At 44.8% G+C, this 19,698-nt stretch overlaps 1 protein-coding gene and 1 pseudogene across 4 annotated transcripts in view; one reads left to right on the top strand and one right to left on the bottom strand.

The window, feature by feature from the left end:
- Positions 1 to 7,090: 7,090 nt before the first annotated feature.
- MGST2 (microsomal glutathione S-transferase 2) overlaps positions 7,091 to 19,698 on the top strand; it is a 36,399-nt gene continuing 23,791 nt past the window's right edge. The window contains exons 1-2 of one of the 4 annotated variants that reach the window (XM_045163169.1): positions 7,091 to 7,332; positions 12,689 to 12,788. In XM_045163169.1, coding sequence (XP_045019104.1) covers positions 7,275 to 7,332; positions 12,689 to 12,788 — 158 coding nt within the window. In that variant the 5' untranslated portion in view covers positions 7,091 to 7,274. Of the gene's footprint in view, positions 7,333 to 12,688; positions 12,789 to 13,291; positions 13,340 to 19,698 lie in introns of those variants that run through there. The other 3 variants (XR_329408.4, XM_006079260.4, XM_044930448.2) reach the window with 3 other exon arrangements.
- On the bottom strand, positions 11,295 to 11,678 carry LOC102407864 (annotated as a pseudogene).

Genomic DNA, 19,698 nt, shown 5'->3' on the forward strand with positions numbered 1-19,698 from the left:
GTTAGTGACTAAACAACAAAGCCGATGGACCTGGTAAGGAATTCGCTGAGACACAGGCTCCGGCCAGACCACTCTCTGCTGGGAATACCCCTTCTCCCCCATCTCAGCCTTGATTTTTCTCCTGTGTCTGTCTTTCCTCCTTCCTCCACCCAGGCACTGCAGAAGGTCCTCTGGTGGAAATCTCCCTCCGTTTCTCCTGGGCTGCACCCTGAAGACCCCTAGATCCTGTTCTCCTACTCTCACCTCTTCCCTCTTGCCAATCCAGATCCTTCCAGTTCCTCTTCCTTCCTGGGCTCCAAGGACACTCACTTTGGCTTCCCCCAGCTTGTTCACTCCCCCAGACCCACTCCAAGAGGCAGTGTGATCATTCCTCCCTAGAAGGCAGTGAGATGGGGCGATTAGACCAGTTCTCAAAGCTCTCTGGGTGTCAGTGTCCTTATCTGTGAACTGAGAATAATTTACATCTTTGTAGCAGTATTGTGTAAAGCATACGAGGCCATGCCTGCTTAACCAACATGAAATCCTTGCTCAATAATGGATCCTGGGAGAGGCCTAGAAATCTGCATGTTCATATCACCTCAGGTGATGGTAGTGGGTGGTAAGGACCACAGTGTTTGAGACCATGGTTCTCCATCTTGGCTGTGCATTGGAATCATCTGGGGAGCTTTTGAAAAGTTCAGGCACAGGACTTCCCTGGTGGTCCAGTGGCTAAGACTCCTGCTTCCAATGCAGGGGGGTCTGGGTTCAATCCCTGGTCTGGGATCTAGATCCCACATGCTGCAACTAAGAGTCTGCATGCCCAACTGAAAGATCCTGCATGCTGCATGAAGACTGAAGATCCCGAGTGCCACAGCTAAGACCTGGTGCAGCCAAATAAATAAATTATATAGTAAAATATATATAGATATAAAGTTCAGGTGCCCAGGGCAAACCAGAGACCAGTGAAATCAGAATCGTTGTGTGAGGGGAGAGCTAAGGGCCAGTGTTTTTAATGACCCCCAGGTGATTCCAGTGTGCAGCCAAAGTGAAATGCAAAGGCTTTGGGAGCAACAGGGCTGGGTTGTACTGAGCCTGAGCAAGTCACTCACCCCCAAGCCTCAGTTTCTCCATCTGAAAAATGGCAACAAGACATGTGCTTCATTGCTGATTAAGCAAAGCAAGTTAAGAGTAATTAAGACACAGTTCTACATGGGGCCGGGAACCTGCTCAAAACTTCCTTTCTGTTGAGTGGAACTGGGATCTGGGACGGAGGACATCAGAGCCCCCATCACACCAAGGCCCACACCAGCCGTCTGGGCCCAGGGCCCCCCTACCTCTTGCTGCTCTGATCCCAGCAAGTTGATGAGCCCAGCTCTGAGCCCACAGGGAGCCTGACTTCTCTCCACGGGGTAGGGCAGGGAGTTTATGCCAACAGCCCTTTTTTAATGTACTTCATTTCAAATACTATTTAGGTTTTTAAGAATTAATAACTACTAAACAAAAGAGGCAAATGAACAATGTTAGTTCCTTCTGTGGCTGTTGTTCAATTGCCAGTATGCAGCACGGATTAAAATTTGGGGTTATAGGTTAAATTTTTCACTTATGGGTTAAAATTTTCTTTAACTTGCGGCCACTTGAGAATAACGCCACTTGCTGTTTTTGCAAGCATGTGTGCCCTTGGGTCCAAACATTCAGTTTACAAATTCCCTTTGGGGACATGAGGGTAGAATGTGCCTGTATGTTAATATGCATGGGTATATATGAGTCTTTGATTACATGTGTGTGTTAGTGTGTATTTATGAGTATGTGGGTGTGTAGGAGCATGATTGTCTGTGTGTGTGTGTGAGCGTGAGAAGGGCTGCCTGTGCTGGGGATTGTCTGTGGGAATTTCCAACTCCCCTCCCCAGTCTCTAGATTCTGCGTTACTTTATCCTTTCCCAAGCTCTATGTAAACTTAGGACAACTCAGGTTCAGACCTCCTGTTACTGTCAAAGCTATTTTTGAAGCAATTCAAGTGCTGTTTCCATTCTTCTGGGAAATTATAACAGTATTCTGTGATCATCGCTGCTTTAAACCGAAGCCTTCCCGACAAATAGATCTTGTCTCTTGTGAGTCTACCAGGCCTGAGGGTGTGGACGGGGTGCCAGAGAGACCTCATGGGCATCCTACCACGTGCCAGGTTCTAAGCTATTTGCTTCCTGCACATTATTTCGTTAAGCGGTCTGAGGGACCTGTGTGGTTGGGCCTATTGTTTCCCTTTGAGAAAACAGGCTGGGGAACCGTTAGCAACTCACCAACACCATACAGGGACGTGAGCCTAGATCACTAGCTCAAAGTTTGTGTTCTTTTCACTGTATTACCCTGGAGACTTCCCTGATGGCTCAGAGGGTAAAGCGTCTGTCTGCAATGCAGGAGACCCAGGTTCGATCCCTGGGTCGGGAAGATCCCCTGGAGAAGGCAATGGCAGCCCACTCCAGTACTCTTGCCTGGAGAATCCCATGGGCGGAGGAGCTACAGTCCACAGGGTCACAAAGAGTCGGACACGACTGAGTGACTTCACTTTCACTTTCACCCTGGAGACTGGTCTTTAGTTTCCTCTCCTTTCTGCTCCCCTTTTGTCTCTGTCGTTGAGCCTGGATGGGATATCCAGGTGCTGGATATCTGGCAGTTTCTGCCCCAGGCTTGATGTAAGTGATTGTAACCCTCTGCCCGCGCCCTGCCCATCCCAGGGCAAAGGTCTCCTCGACAGGGAAATGCCACCACCCTCTGTAGTTTGGTTTCCACACCCAGGGCCACAGAGCAGTCTCCAGCTTCTGAAGGGGAGAAAATGTTTTGCAGGACAGCCTACAGTTCCCTAGATGTTTGCAAAGTGTAGGTCGGGGCATAACTTCTCAAGTGTGGTTTATCTGAGCTTTGAAGTATTGCTGAGTTGTTAACGTATGTTTTCAATCAGTCAGGACTTTCAGCAAGAGAACGTAATAAACACCAAGCATGTAGAAATCCTTACCTGGGCTGGTTTTCCGTCAGGAGTATTACGGTCCTTGATAATTGTGATCATTCTGTTTCTGGGCATCCGTGGGATGCTGGTATGTTTTCTGTCTCTGCTGCGGGCTTGTTGGTATCAGAGAAGGCCGGCTCTAATGCCGGCAGGAGCCCACCATGTGCTGTTTTTAAGTACTTTATGATTGAGTGAGTGAGTGAAGTCGCTCAGTCGTGTCCGACTCCTAGCGACCCCACAGACTGTAGCCTACCAGGCTCCTCCGTCCATGGGATTTTCCAGGCAAGAGTACTGGAGTGGGGTGCCATTTCCTTCTCCAAATACTTTATAAATGTTACCTATTAATAAATCAATCCTTGAGGCGGCCCTATCTCATTTAAATTTCCCTTCAGACCTCATTAGCCCATCTTATCGAAGTGAGTTTCAACTCCTGACCGAGGGTGTGTCGTCCCTAAGCGTCTGGGCTGGGAGCCCAGGTGTCGGCTTCTGTGGGGCTGAGACACACCAGCTTTCCCACGGGCGCTGAGCTCCCTCTAAGTGAGCTGAAGCATGGGACAAGGAAGGGGCCTCATCTTTGTTTCATGGGAAGCTGAATCTTTTTTTTTTTACTTTTTTTACTTTTAATTGCTTCACAATGTTGTGTTGGTTTCTGGCACACAACATGAATCAGTCATAAGTGTACATATATCCCCTCCCTCTTATTCCTCTCTCCCACCCCCTCCACCCCATCTTATCCCTCTAGGTTGTTAAAGAGCACTGGATTGAGCTCCCGGTGTTACACAGCAACTTCCCGCTAGCTGTCTATTTTATACATGGTAATGTATATGTTTTGGCTTCTCTGGTAGCTCTAGATGGTAAAGAATCTGCCTGCCATCCAGGAGACCCAGGTTCAATCCCTGGGTCAGGAAGATCCCCTGGAGGAGGAAATGGCAACCCACTCCAGTTTCCTTGCCTGGAGAATGCCATGGACAGAGGAGCCCGGTGGGCTACAGTCCATGGGGTGGCAGAGAGCAGGACACCACTGAGCGACTGGCATTAACATTATTAATGTGTAGGTTTCAGTGCTACTCTCTCGATTTGTCCCACCCTCTTCTTTCTCCACTGTGTCCAGCAGTCTGTTTCTCTGTGTCTGTGTCTCTCTTCCTACCTTGCAAGTAGGTTTATCAGTACCATCTTTCAAGATTCCATATATATGCATTAATATCCGATATTTATTTTTCTCTTTCTGACTTACTTCACTCTATGTAAAAAGCTCTAGGTTCATCCACCTCACTACAACTAACTCAAATGTGTTCCTTTTTATGGCCGACTAATAGGGAAGCTAAATCTTTAAAGGGCAAAACAAGGGACTTCCCTGGCGGTCCAGTGGCTAAGACTCCATACTCCCAATGCAAGGGGCCTGGGTTCGATCCTTGGTAAACAAACTAGATTGCACAAACTGTAACTAAGAGTCCATATGTGGCAACTTAAGGTCCTGCATGCCACAACTAAGACCCAGTGCAGCCAAATAAATAATAAATTAATATTTAAAACATATTTATAAGAAGAGAATAAAATAGTTGTGTTGACAGAGAGGAGGAGCTGTGATGAACAGGCTCTGCAGAAGCCACCAGTTGTGGGAGGACAGCGCTAGTGGGTGGTGTGGGATGTTGCTCCGGCAATGGAGAGGCCCTGGATTGGCGTGGAGACCGTGTGTGCTGTGTTTACTATATAAAAATATTGACCTACTTTTCCCCTCAAGGGCCCTTTTCCTTCTCAGATTGTATATCCCAGTGGTACAAACTTCCAGTTATAACATAAATAAGTCCTGGGGGATGTAATGGACAGAATGATGACTATAGGTAATAATTCTGTTCTGTATATTTGAAAGTTGCTAAGAAAGTAGACTATCAAAGTTCTCAGCACAAGAAAAAACTGTAATTATCTGAGGTTGAAGCAGGAGGGAAGGGGGCAGGGAATAATCTTTAGAAAAACAACGTAGCCGTTGGATATGCAGAAACTGATTAGAACCAACGAGGCCCAACATGGCAGAAGATTTGACTTCCAGTACAGTAAGTCCCTTGCATGTGAACGAGTTCCATTCTGAGAGTGCATTCATAAGTCCAATTTGTTTGTAAGTCCCACAAAGTTGGTCTAGGTACCTAACACAATCAGTTATATGATACTGCACTGTAATAGGTTTATAATCCTTTTCATAGAAATAATACATTAATCACACAAAAACTAAAGAAAATATTTTAAATCTTATAGTACAAACTCAAAAAGTACAATAGTATAGGACAACAGCTGGCATACAGGGGCTGGCATCGAGTGAACAGGCAAGAAGAGTTACTGACTGGAGGAGGGAGAGGAGGAGGGAGATGGTGGAGCTGAAGGGTCATCAGTAATAGGAGACGGAGGGTGAGCGGCAATTTCATTCACACCTGATGTTGATGGCACAGGCCCTGGTTCCTTGCTGGGTTCAACGGTATCTACTCTCTTGGGAAAATGATCCAGTGACGTCTGGGTAGTAGCTCTTTTCTCTCATCATAGATGACACAGTAGCAGCAGATTGCTTGCTGAACAGCTGCTGAAACCTTCGTGGACTGCTCTACAGTCAGGTCTTGTGCCTCAGAAATTAACAATACCTCCTCAAATAAAAAAATTCTCCTGGCCCTTCCCTGCACCATGAATCTCTTGGGTTCTTCTGCTCCTTCTTCTTCCTCTTGTCTCTCTTCTCTCGGCCTCCAATTTCACTGGGTCTTTATTAGTAAGCTCCATGTTCTCATGTTTGAAAGTTCACAACTTGAAGGTTTGTATGTAGGGGACTCATTATAGACTTTGAGCCTCAATTACATGCTTGTTGTAGTATATTAGCATATGCTAAATGACACACCCCCAGTGCCATGACAGGTCTGAGGCCAACCATGAAAGGCCAAAAATGGGTTCTGACCCAGTTCCTTCAAAATAGTTGGAATAATCCTCTCACTCATTAGCCTATGAAATTACCCAGCCCATGATAACTAATCACTGCGTGTTTCAGGGCCTCTTGTCTTCTGAGATGGCCCACACTTTCACTATGGAGTGTGTTTCTCCCAAAGCCGTTCTCACCTTCTGAAATGGACTGCATACTGACCATGAGATGTCCAAATAAATCCACTTCTTACCTATCATTTTATCTCTCAATGAATTCTTTCTGCAACAAGACACAAAGAACCTGAGCTTCATTGAGTCCTGGGACCAGGTGTGTGAGCCCAGTGAAAAGACAGGGGATTCAAGTCCCAATCTGGGTTGTGCGGTTTCAACATAATGGATGCTAACCTCTGAAACTCCAATACTTTGGCCACCTGATGTGAAGAATGGACTCATTTGAAAAGACCCTGATGCTGGGAAGAGTGAAGGCGGGAAGAGAAGGGGATGACAGAGGATGAGATGGTTGGATGGTATCACTGACTCTATGGACATGAGTTTGAGCAAGCTCCGGGAGTAGGTGATGGACAGGGAAGCCTGGCGTGCTGCAGTCCATGGGGTCGCAAAGAGCCGGACACGACTAAGCAGCTGAACTGAACATAAAGTTTATTATGGAGATAATTTTGCAATATACACATGTATCAAATCTATGTCCTACATCAGAAACTAATACCGCTATATGTCAATTATGACTCAATTAAAAAATTTTAAGGTCAGCATGATCACGGGAGAGTTAGGTGACAGTGGGAGGCAGCCTGGTTCAGGGTTTAGGCCACCTTTGGAAACTGCGCGTGAGTTCAAATCCTGGATCTGTCGTTTACTAGGGAATAAAGTTACAACCAGTTTAAATTACTGTGTAAATTTCAATGGGATTAAATAAAATCTTACACCTCCTCTCTTTTTCCACAGGAGGTGTGAACAATCTTAGGAAGGCCTTTGATCCAGGGTGGGGACTAAGGGGCGCAGAGGTTGAAAGAGAGGGACTGTGAATTGTTTTTGAATTGGCCGAGAAGGTGGTTTGACTCAGGGTTCTGCTGCTGCTGCTTGAGGGCTAAAGGCAGAGGTCTGAGCTCAGGGGACGGGAAACAGGTTTGGGAAGCCGTGCCCGATCCAGGTGAAGATCTTTGCTCTTTGATTGACAGCCTGGACCCGCCTGCCTTCCTGATTCCTCTTCCAGAGCAAAGGTCACGCAGCCAGTTTGAACCTCCTTTTTTTTTTTTTCCCTTTTCCTTTCTGAGCTCAGATGAACCTATAAGGAAGGTCAGCGTTGCCAAATCGAAAGTCGCTCTTCCCCTAACAGGAACTATTCTGCAAATAGTTCTGTGAACCAGAACATTCCCTGGGAAAGATGGCAGGGAATTCGATATTGCTGGCTGCACTCTCTGTCCTCTCAGCCTGTCAGCAAAGTAAGCGTTCTGAAGTGGGCCAGTGTGTGTGTGTTACAGGGAGCCAGAGGGTTTGGGTTTGTAAGCGTCCTGGTGTGTGTGTGTTACAGGGAGCCAGAGGGTTTGGGTTTGTAAGCGTCCTGGTGTGTGTGTGTTACAGGGAGGGGGAGGGTTTGGGTTTATAAGTGTCCTGGTGTGTGTGTGTGTGTGTGTGCGTGTGTGTGTTACAGTGAGGGGGGAGGGTTTGGGTTTATAAATGTCCTGGTGTGTGTGTGTTACAGGGAGGGGGAGGGTTTGGGTTTATAAGTGTCCTGGTGTGTGTGTGTGTGTGTGTGTGTGCGCGTGTGTGTGTTACAGTGAGGGGGGAGGGTTTGGGTTTATAAATGTCCTGGTGTGTGTGTGTGTTACAGTGAGGGGGGAGGGTTTGGGTTTATAAATGTCCTGGTGTGTGTGTGTGTTACAGTGAGGGGGAGGGTTTGGGTTTATAAGTGTCCTGGTGTGTGTGTGTTACAGTGAGGGGGGAGGGTTTGGGTTTGTAAGCGTCCTGGTGTGTGTGTGTGTGTTACAGTGAGGGGGGAGGGTTTGGGTTTGTAAGTGTCCTGGTGTGTGTGTGTGTGTGTGTGTGTGTGTGTGTGTGTTACAGGGAGTGGGGAGGGTTTGGGTTTGTAAGCGTCCTGGTGTGTGTGTGTGTGTGTGTGTGTGTGTTACAGGCAGGGGGGAGGGTTTGGGTTTGTAAGCTTCCTAGTGTGTGTTTGTGTGTATGTGTATGCGCTACAGGGAGGGGAGAGGGTTTGGGGTTCGTAAGTGTCCTGGTGTGCGTGTGTGTGTGTGTGTGTGTGTGTGTGTGTTAGAGGGAGTGGGGAGGGTTTGCGGTTTGTACTCACTTCCTGGTGGCCTGTGGGCTCTGCAGAGCACTCAGGGTCATCAGGAGACAGGCAGAGATTTAGAAAATTCTAGGGGTTAGTTCTCCCTAAGTTCTCCCTATGGGGCCGTGGTGGGCCCTCCAAGCCCAGAGAGTCTGCATCATCTGTGGTTACAACCCACAGCCCTCTTTGACTGAACCTGGGCCAAATGGGCTCTAAATATTAATTAGGAGTGTTCCAAAGGGAACATTGTACCTTGCTTGCAAATCATGGCTGTGATTTCTTGAACCCTGTGTTTCCTAAATAAGCTGCCTAGGGCAGGTATGATTATCAGGTACAAAAAATAAAAAAGTTCCTGCAAAAATATAAGCTTCAGATTAAGCAATTCATTCTAAATTTTAAAGCGCCTTCCCATTAGGATTATTCAGTATCCTGATTGCCTGGTTGAATAGAGGCTTTTTCTCTTCTGGGGTCACTTTTGCTCAATTCCTATTATTTTAGGAGCATGCTTCCTTGGCATGCAAATTGGGGGAAAGTGTCTGAATCTTGGCCGAGCGAGACTTCTTTATCAAGTGCACGTTTGTTAATTTCCCCCAGTGTGCTTGTACCAGGAAATGGGGCGGAGCTGTGGGCTGCTCTGCCCTGGGCACCGGAGGCACGTGGGTTTAGGACATAGTCCAGCCTGCACACACACTCAACGGAAAAACTTGCCAGCAAGTCTGTTTTTGTGAATTTACGAAAACATTATACCTAAGACACAGTTTGTGGTTTGATTAACCTCTTTTCTACAGTAAAGTAGAATGCTCATTGCCAACTAAGCATCACTTAGGTCTGAAGCTCCCTGTGCTGACCCTCTGGTTCACATAGAGCCACCCACACATAGGCACTGTCTACCCCGCGCGTGCCCAGGTCCTGGCCCTGAAGGGGGCGCAGGGGCAGGTCCATGGGTGTCCCCAGGCTGACTCAGCCTCTGCCTTCCCCACAGAGGGGCTCTGTTTGCTGGTGGGTGCCAGGGACAGTGTGAATTGCAGTATGAAGTTCAGGCAGCTGGCTGGGAAGAGGACACTGGGCCAGTGGTGGTTGGTGGTGGACTGTGAATGTTTAATAATGGTGGACAAGTGGTGAGGGGTGGGAGAGAGAAAAAGGAGGAAGGGAGAGAGGGAGTTGGCATGAAGAACCAGAACTCGTTGCTTAGCAGAAGTCTGGTGTTTATGGAGATGGGACACCACTGTGCTGTAGTAGAAGCAGCGGAAGGCTTGAAAACAGGCAGACTCACATCATCTGGTCCAGCCACTTACCAGCTGGGTGCCCTTGGCCAGGAAATCCTGTCCTTCAGTGTCTTCAGGAAACAGGACTAGACAGGACACTGGTAGGGAGTGCCCACCAGGGTGCTTGGCCCAGAGTTGGCACTCAGCGTGGTTGTTTCCTTGGCTGCTTCCCCACAGAAGGAGTTTCTGCTGGATTGAGAGGCAGCAGAAGGAGTCCGGCTGTGGCCGGCAGCGCAGGATGAGAGCTCTTGATTTACTTTCCTCAGCACACGGGAGAGAGCGAGGGAAGGGAAAAGACAGTCAAAGCCAAAGGAGCTCATTTTCAGTAGCTTTTAATCAACTCATGGAAAGGGGAAGAAATGGAGGCGCTCCAGAAAAGGGGGTGAAATAGCCTTTTCACCCTTGTTATGTTGCTCAGTGACAGCCTTGGTCTCTGAAGGCCCTGACATGAGACCCCTGGGACTGGAGCTGGTGCAACGGGGTCCTCCTTCCTGAGGATGGGCGGGGTTTTTCGACCCCGTGGACTGTAACCTGCCAGGCTCCTCTATCCATGGGATTCTCCAGGCAAGAACACTGGAGTGGGTTGCCATGCCCTCCTCCAGGGGATCTTCCCAACCTAGGGATCGACTTCAGGTCTCCCATATTGCAGGCAGATTCTTTACCTTCTGAGCCATGGGAAATGATTGCTGATATATAAATCTAGGAGCACACTTCTTTCTTTGTTTCCATTTTACACGTGGAAAAGAGCCTTGACTGCTATTTTCTCTGAGGCTGTGGACTGAGTTAAAAGCACCAGTAATAAGGTCCAGGATGGCCAAGTCTCAGTTTTCTCCTCCATAGATAGATATCCAGCTGATGCCATGAGCCATTGGTCTCTCCAGATTTATGATGCCTTCACAAGGCTTAGCCCAGAGTCGAAAACCATTAATGCCCAATCCCGCTTTATTTTTACTCTGCTGTCCTAGACTTCAGTGATATGACTACAGTCTGAAGGAGAAAGATGCCAGTCCTAAGTGTTGACACCCTTAGATGTTCAGCTATAGCTTTAAAATCCTGATCAACTCTTTATTTGCAGGGTTGTCAGGACTTAGAAGCTATAGGGTTATTCTGAGGGGAATGAAGGCGAAGGGGAATGGCCAGCTGTGAGAGCCTTACTTGACCAGGTCCAATACTTACTGAAACACATGGTCCCTAAGACTGTCACACAGTGAGACACGGAAGTTGCACACTTGGTGTGGAAAAGGAAATTATTTTTAGAACATTAGCAGGTAGGAAAGGGATATTGAGGTACTGAAGTAAGGGAGGCCAGTGTAGTGTTGGAGAAAACTAATGAGAAACTGAAATAATCTCGAGGAAATAATCTGAAGAGAAAAAAGAGACCCCAGAAGTCAGTTCAGGGGTAAAAAGAGAGAGAGAGAGGACAAGAGGTGAGAACTGTCGACAAGGAGGAAGTGTAGGTCTAAAGGAAAGAGGGTTACAGAACTGATCATCAGAGGCAGGTGATTCCAGGCATTAGGGCTTGATAATCTAATGCATTTTCCATGCAGCAAATGAAGGATGAGAAAAATCATAATTATTTCACAATAGGGAAACTGAGTCATATAGGAAACCATCATCCTCAAGTTTTCTTGTGACCCCCCTCACCTTCCGCCTTCCTCATCTCCAGGCAATTACTGATCTGCTTTATGTCACTGCAAATTCATTTGCATTCCTGAGAATTTTATACAAATAATCTTATACAATAGTACCTTTTTTTGAGCGGGCGGGGTCTTGCCTCTTTCATTCAGCATACTTTTTTTGATATAAAACATTTAAACATTCATTTGGGGGAATTTGATGCATTACCAGTGTATTACACTTGCGCCCTTGTAGCTTCATCGACATTAACTGGTTTGTTTTCATGACCTTGCTGAGGAATCAGCTGTTTCTGCAGAGGTTCAGGAGAAAGGCCCTTTGAGACGTGTGTGGAACTTCCTTTTGTATATCCACAAAAGCTTTATTCACTCTGTTAACTTTTTCATCATTCACAGTGTTTATCTCCTTAAGATCAGTGGTAACTAGTTTTGCTTTATCTTTAACCTGAAAGCTTTTTTGGTTGACCGTGTGGAATACATGCCTGGACTTCTGCTCTCTTAGTTTGTCCTTGGCCACTCAGATTCTCGTGCAGCTGCTCAAGCTCCACGTGATGCCATCTGCACGTGCTTCATCCTGTGTAACTGTTCTGAGATTCACCCATGTTGTTTTGTTTATTACTAGTTCATTATTTTTTATTGTTGAGTGGTATCTTATTGTATGGATACACCACAAATTGTTTATCCACTCACTTGTTGATAGACATTTATGTTAGGGTTCTCCAGAGAAACAGAACCAACAGGATACACATACACACTCTCACACATCTGTTTTAAAAGATTGGCTCTTATAACAATTGGATCTGGAAAGTCTGAAATTTGCAGGGTCTGTTGCAAGACTGGATATTGCAACAAGAATTGGTGTTGCTGGGACTTCTCTGGTGGTCCAGTAGTTAAGAATCTGTGCTCCAATGCAGGGGACATGGGTTTGATCCCTGGTCGAGGAATTAAGATCCCACATATCACATGGTGTGGCAGAAAAAAAAGAACTGATATTGCAGCCTTGGTCCAAAGGAAGGCAAAATTCTCTTCCACTGTGGGGGACCTCAAGCTTTTTCCTTAGGGCTTTCAACTGAATGGGTAAGGCCCATGCACAATAGGCAGGAAAATTTGCTTTATTCAAAGTCTACTGATGTAAATGTTCATCACCTCTGAAAAATTATCTTCACAGCAGTATCTGGACTGGTGTTGACCAAACAACTGGGCACCGTGGTTAGCCTTGTTGACATATAAAGTTAATCGTCAGCAAGTTGTTCCTGATTTTTAGCTATTACAAATAAAGCTGTTGTGAACATTTGTGTACAGGTGTTTCTATGATTTCATTTCTCTTGGGAAAATGTCGAGTCATGGACTGACTGAATCATATGGTCAATATATGTCCAACTAAAAAATTCCAAATGGTTTTCCAAGGTGGTTGTACCATTTTACATTCCCGCCAGTAATGTATGAGAATTTCAGTTGTTTTTGCATCCTCATCTGTCTGTCTTTTTCAGTTGGTACGATCTGACTTTTTAAATTTTAGACATTTTAGATACATACATTTAGGTATGTAGTGCATTTTACTAATGAATAATGATGTGCCACATTTTTAACGTTCATTCCTTTTTACTTGCAGGTTATTTTGCTATGCAGGTAGGAAAGGCGAGATCGAAATACAAAGTTACACCCCCATCAGTCTCTGGGTCGCCAGATTTTGAGAGAATATTTCGTGCACAGTGAGTAATGCTTTTCCCTTCTGGAATGTGGACCTGCCACATACACACAATTCCTAATTAGGGGAAAGATGCGCAGAGACGATATGCCGTTAGAACAAGCTACTCCTTACAGCCAAGACCCTTCTCAGGATCCTTGAGGCTTGAAGTAGTCAGTGCATGGGGTTTCCACCCACCCATAGTACAAATTCAGAGGATCCATTCATAGACAAGGCTGGAATCTTGGAGGAGGGACTGCTGTATGTCTCTAAACCTGGCAGTTTGGTCCAAGAGCCTGGAGGGGTCCCCCTGAGAGTTCAGTAGCCTCCTGTTGGATTACTTATGCTGTCCACTTGCCATCTAAAATCTTTATCTCTTCTTATCCACTTTGAAGCAGAGGCAAGTCAGTATTATCCTCTGCCAATGGACCATTTCCTAAACCCAGAAACCTGTAATAATAAGGAGGCTATTTCATTGTATTCATAGTGTTTTTTTAAAACATCATCTTGTGCTCCTTATATTTTCAGATCCACACAGAATGTTCCACCATGACTCTGCCTGATGCAAGATGCCAGGTCTCCCTTTATATTTAATTCCCCCAACCAAGTGCTTTTAAAACCGTTACACATATCACCACTTATGCATTGCATGGCCCTTTTGTTAATACCTTGGGAATTTTCATCTTTGTTCATAAGTGAGGATGGACTATAATTTTTCTTTTTTTTTTTTGGTATGGTCCTTGCTCATTTTGATATCAAGATTATACTAGTCTCACAGAATGAATGAGAGAATTATTTTCTTAAAGAATTTGAATAGGATTGGAAGCATGTATTCCTTCAAAGTTGTTAGAATTTGCCTGTAAAATGATCTAGACCTAATTTTTTGTGTGTGTGAAAAAAAATTTAAACTATGAGATTTGATTTGTATAATGATAATGGAATCATTGAGGCTTTTTATTGTGTCTTGAATCAGTTTGGGTCAGACTTGGCCCTTGAGCTGACAACATTGGTCTCTTGTCCATCAAATTGCCCCAGCGAGGATGGTACACACTATTCCCTAGGCTTAAAAGTATGATGAATACCACTGGTAGTATAAGAGGTGCATAGACATGCTTACATTTTTTTTAATGTGGTAAGAATGTGTAACATGAGCTCTACCCTGTTAGCAAAATGTTGAGTATATAGTATGTTACTGTTGACTAGAGGTACAATGGTGTACAACTCTAGATTTCTAGAGTTATTAATTTAACATGGCTGAAATTTTATACCCAAAGTATGATTTTAAATAACATCGAACCACATGATAAGGAAGTCATTTCCATTACCTTTGAATCTTTATATCAAGTGGAGAGTACGGATTTGGTGCTGATATGTCCCACATCCCAAAAATAATATTTATTTTTTTTTTTAGCAAGGTAATACATGTTTGTAGTCTAAAGATAAAGTGAGGTTACAAACCTTATAACAAGAAATAATTCTCCTTACCCCCAATCCATGCTCAGAGATAGCCATTAGCACTCCTTTTTTTTTTCTTTCTTTCTTTTTTTTTTTTTTTTACTACTTTTGGTATTTATTTCCATATTTCTGAATACTATGTGTTCACTGCTATTTATTGACTCAGAAATTTTAGACATTATCAATTGACTTCCTTTTATGGAAGAAAAAATTTCATGCTCCTCTGATTCTTCCTTTCCTTACCTCATCCTTCCTGTAAAGTTATATCACTCCATCGAGTTAAATCAATAGCCAATGTTTATGTTATTGTGATTAAGTAAATAATGTTCAAAGCTGAATCAAGTAGTTTACTATGATTACCTTTCCTTCTTGTGTAGCTTTTTGTTTATCTGGGGTTAATATTTGCCTCTTTATTTGCTTGCTTAGTTTCATCTTCATATCTTTAGCAGAGCTGAAAATACTCTAATACATTTAAATACATTTAAGTAAGGAAAAAGTAAGAGAGTTCCAGAAAAACATCTATTTCTGCTTTATTGACTATGCCAAAGGCTTTGACTGTGTGGATCACAATCAACTGTGGAAAATTCTGAAAGAGATGGGAATACCAGACCACCTGACCTGCCTCTTGAGAAATCTGTATGCAGGTCAGGAAGCAACAGTTAGAACTGGACATGGAACAGCAGACTGGTTCCAAATAGGAAAAGGAGTACGTCAAGGCTGTATATTGTCACCCTGCTTATTTAACTTATATGCAGAGTACATCATGAGAAACGCTGGACTGGAAGAAACACAAGCTGGAATCAAGATTGCAGGGAGAAATATCAATCACCTCAGATATGCAGATGACACCACCCTTATGGCAGAAAGTGAAGAGGAACTAAAAAGCCTCTTAATGAAAGTGAAAGTGGAGAGTGAAAAGGTTGGCTTAAAGCTCAACATTCAGAAAACAAAGATCATGGCATCTGGTCCCATCACTTCATGGGAAATAGATGGGGAAACAGTGGAAACAGTGTCAGACTTTATTTTTCTGGGCTCCAAAATCACTATAGATGGTGACTGCAAGCCATGAAATTAAAAGACGGTTACTCCTTGGAAGGAAAGTTATGACCAATCTAGATAGCATATTCAAAAGCAGAGACATTACTTTGCCAACAAAGGTCTGTCTAGTCAAGGCTATGGTTTTTCCTGTGGTCATGTATGGATGTGAGAGTTGGACTGTGAAGAAGGCTGAGTGCCGAAGAATTGATGCTTTTGAACTGTGGTGTTGGAGAAGACTCTTGAGAGTCCCTTGGACTGCAAGGAGATCCAACCAGTCCATTCTGAAGGAGATCAGCCCTGGGATTTCTTTGGAAGGAATGATGCTAAAGCTGAAACTCCAGTACTTTGGCCACCTCATGCGAAGAGTTGACTCATTGGAAAAGACTCTGATGCTGGGAGGGATTGGGGGCAGGAGGAGAAGGGGACGACAGAGGGTGAGATGGCTGGATGGCATCACTGACTCGATGGACGTGAGTCTGAGTGAACTCCGGGAGTTGGTGATGGACAGGGAGGCCTCGCGTGCTGCGATTCATGGGGTCGCAAAGAGTCAGACATGACTGAGCGACTGATCTGATCTGAAGTAAGCTAGTAATACCTTGGAGTGTTTTTTTTTTTTTTTTTTTTTTTAAGTCATTTGTGCTTGAATTTGTGCTTGGAGTCATTTCTGCTTGGATCTTCCATTTTTCGGCTCCAATCTGGAGGTTACACTTTAGGTCTGTTACATAGCTGTCATCCCAGGATTTTCTGTCATTGTCCTAGGAACTTCCCTTGTACTCTACTGATGTGGGGGCTTCCCAGGTGGTGCTAGTGGTAAAGAACCCGCCTGGCGATGCAAGAGACGTAAGAGACACTGGCTCTGTCCCTGGGTTGGGAAGATCCTCTGGAGGAGGGCATGGCAACCCACTCTAGTGTTCTTGCCTGGAGAATCCCACGGACACAGGACCCTGCCGGGCTACAGTCCGTAGAGTCGCAAAGAGTCAGACACGACTAAAGTGACTTAGCACACCCACTACTGATTTGGATCCCCCGTTTCCTGGATTTCCTATTAGGCTATTTATTTTTTATTTCTCATTTTGGTGGAGTATACGCTTTAGGCACTTTCTGAGAGAAGGGAAATGGTAGGTCTTGACATTTCTGAATATGCTTTTATTCTGCCTCATAGTTGATTGATGACTTTGTTAGGCATATATTTCTATGTTAAAAATCCTTACCTTAAAAAAAAATCCTTACCCTCAGAATTTCAAAAACCTTGTTTCACTGTTATCTGATTTCCACTGATGTTGTTGAGGTGCTCTGTGCTGTTCTGATCCTTTGTTTGGAAACTGTAGAAGCTTGAGGGTCTTGGCCTGATCCCTGTCCTGAGAGCTTATGGTGCTGTGCTGACTCAGCCAGAGGTATTTTTCTTCACAGTTAGTTGCTCAGTCATGTCTGACTCTTTGTGACCCCATGGACTGTAGCCCTCAAGGCTCCTCTGTCCGTGGAATTCTCCAGGCAAGAATACTGGAGTGGGTTGCCATTCCCTTCTCCAGAGGATCTTCCAGAACCAGGGATTGAACCCCAGTCTCCCGTGTTGCAGACAGATAATTTACCACCTAAGCCACCACGGAAGCCCTTATGCTGAACCTGAGAGGAGACTCTCTGTAGCCTGAAAACTCATGCCCTTCTGTTCTTGAATATTCTTTAATATTATTTACCCCTAAATTTTGTCGTCGTCTTTTCCCGTTCTTTCATTCTTAAAATATATATAAGTTGTAAATTGACCTCCTGGACTGTTCCTTTAGTTTTCTTTTATCTTGAGTTTGTCATCTTCTTGTGCTTTTATTCTTTCTGGGAATATCTTGAACTTCCAACTCTTAATTGATTTAAAAAAAAATTCAGATATGAATTTAATTCTTAAGAATTAATTTTCATCCTTTGACCTTTAGTTCTTGTTGTTATTGCAGTTATATCATTCCTTTCTTGTTTCATAGATGCAGTTTATTCTCTTATATCTGAGGATTTTAATGATATTGTTTAAAAAATTTTTCCTTTATCATTACTGTTTCTTCCAAGTTCCTTCTTATTTGTCTATTTTGACTTTTGTCTTTAATTTTTATTTGTTATTCAATCATTAAGTATCTTTCAAACACCTCTATGTATTAGGTACTGTTTTAGTAGCTTGGGATATGATACTCAGACAAAGACCCTTGCCCTTTTGAAGTTTACCTTATAGCCAAGGAAGACAGAAAATAAACAATAAAGAGATAGTAACTTAAGAAAAGAATATGTTGCGCAAGAGAGTGGTTAAGTGTTAAGAAATACAAGAAAAAGCCTCACATGGGCACATGGGTGTGGGTTGCTGGGGTGGGTTGCAATTTGAATAGGGTGGACAGTGTAGACCCGACTGATAAGGTGGGGCTTGAGCAAAGACTTAAGCACATGAAGGAGTTAGCCGCGTTAACATGTAGGGAAGATGCTTTTGAGACAGAAGAAATAGCGAATGCAAAGCCTCTAAGTGGGAATGTGTCTGGTGGGTTAGCAAGGAAGTTAGTGTGGCTGAGAGAGGGAGGCAGCAGAGAGTGGTCAGCGGGAAAGCCAGAGAGGTGGCGGATGGCTAGGCCAGGCATCCACGGAAGGCCAGTGCTAGGACTTTGGCTTTTTTAAGTGAAATGGAAAGTCACTGAAGGGTTTTAAGCAGAAGACTAACTTATATTTTAAAAGGATCTCTTTGTTTTGCCAAGACTATCTTGGGCATTGGTAGACGCAGGAAATTCAGTTAGGAAGCCACTGCAAAGATTCAGGCAAAGGGTGACAGTGACTTGAATCAGGAAGATAGAGTAGAGATGATGAGATATGACAGACGCTGGGTATATTTTGAGGGTAGAGCCAATAGGATTTCCTGAAATAACAAATATGGAGTATGAGAAGAGTCAAGAACAGCTTTCAGAGTTTTGGCCTGAGCATCCTAAAGGATGGACTTGTGATGAACTAAGAGAAAGGGGGCTGCAGGAGGAGCTGTTTTGGGGGGAACACCAGATGAGACTTAACGCGGCAGCCACAGAGAGGCGTTAGACATAACGCTCTACTAAGCTGTATGGGTCATTTTTTATTGCATCATAAACTGGCTAATACATTGTTGCTTACACATCCAAGCAGACATAGAGAGTAGATAGTTGGACATACCAATCTGCATTGTAGCAGAGAGCTGGAAATACAAATTCCGGAGTCATTGGCACATGAAGATGATTTCAAGTCAGGACACTGGATGACATCTTTAAGGGAGTGGGTGTAGGTAATGAAGAGGAGAGGACCAAGGACTGAACCTGGTGTCCTCTGGCCTGATGAGGCCAAGAAAACAAGGGTCCTGCCAAGTGATCTAAGCAAAAGAGATCCTAGAGGCCTTACTCAAATGTCAGGTCATTCTTGATTGGCTGTCTATGCAATTCAGTTCACTTGGGAGTGAGCTGGAGGCTCTGTGTGCATGGGCAGGGCTTACTGAGCGTGCAGCTTCACTAAAGGGTGATGGGTCACGAGGCAGCTTTCTTCTTGGGGGGAACCCCAGATGTCAGTATCTGTAGGTCATCATTATGGGACCATTTATTTTCTCTTAGGAAGAAAACCCTTAACCTTCCTTAGGGGTAGGAGGGACTAAGGGGTGACAGGGGAGGGTGGGTATAATCGGCCTGCCTGCTAGCAGTCTGACAGTGTGGCTGGTGAAGGAAGGACACTTCTTCCATGGTACAGTATATGAATTTGCACCGTGATCAACACAGAGCTTCATCCCCACCTTCCGCTGTTCCTGGGAACGCCCGGAGAATCCCTGGTTCAGTTTCTCCAGGCAATAATCTTCCCGAATCCTGCGAAAGATTAAGGGCAAGAGGAGAAGGGGACAACAGAGGATGAGATGGTTGGATGGCATCAGTGACTCAATGGACGTGAGTTTGAGCAAACTCTGGGAGATGGTGGAGGACAGGGAAGCCTGGTGTGCTGCAGTCCATGCGGTCGCAAAGAGTCAGATGCAACTTAGCGACTGAACAACAAATCCTGTGATGGAGCAGTGGGGGTGGGTCTCAGGTGGAGGGGAACTGAAGCCCACCTTCTACAGTCTTTCAGCCAGTTCTTCTGTTTCGGCCTTTGACCTCCAAGGGACGTGGGCCCCACTTCCTGAGCCTCTGGGATCCTGGGACAAGGATTGTCTCAGTCCTCATTGGTTCTTTCTCCTGCAGGCTCTTAGTTTACTTTCTACACCGGCCCACTCAGCTGCTCTTCCCCTCATGCTGGTTTTCCTTCAGAAATGTGCTTCCATCTTTCTTCCACTGCTGTGTTTGCTCCCATGCTCCCTATTATTGAAGATTTTATATCTGTTTTTTGATTCCTTAATTGGCATGTTAGTGAGGTTTCAGGAGGGAGAAGAAATAAACATGGGTTCAGTCTGCCATTTTAGCAGGAAGTCCTCATGACAT

This window comes from Bubalus bubalis, chromosome 17 (genome assembly GCF_019923935.1).
Source record: "Bubalus bubalis isolate 160015118507 breed Murrah chromosome 17, NDDB_SH_1, whole genome shotgun sequence".
NCBI classification, from domain to species: domain Eukaryota; kingdom Metazoa; phylum Chordata; class Mammalia; order Artiodactyla; family Bovidae; genus Bubalus; species Bubalus bubalis.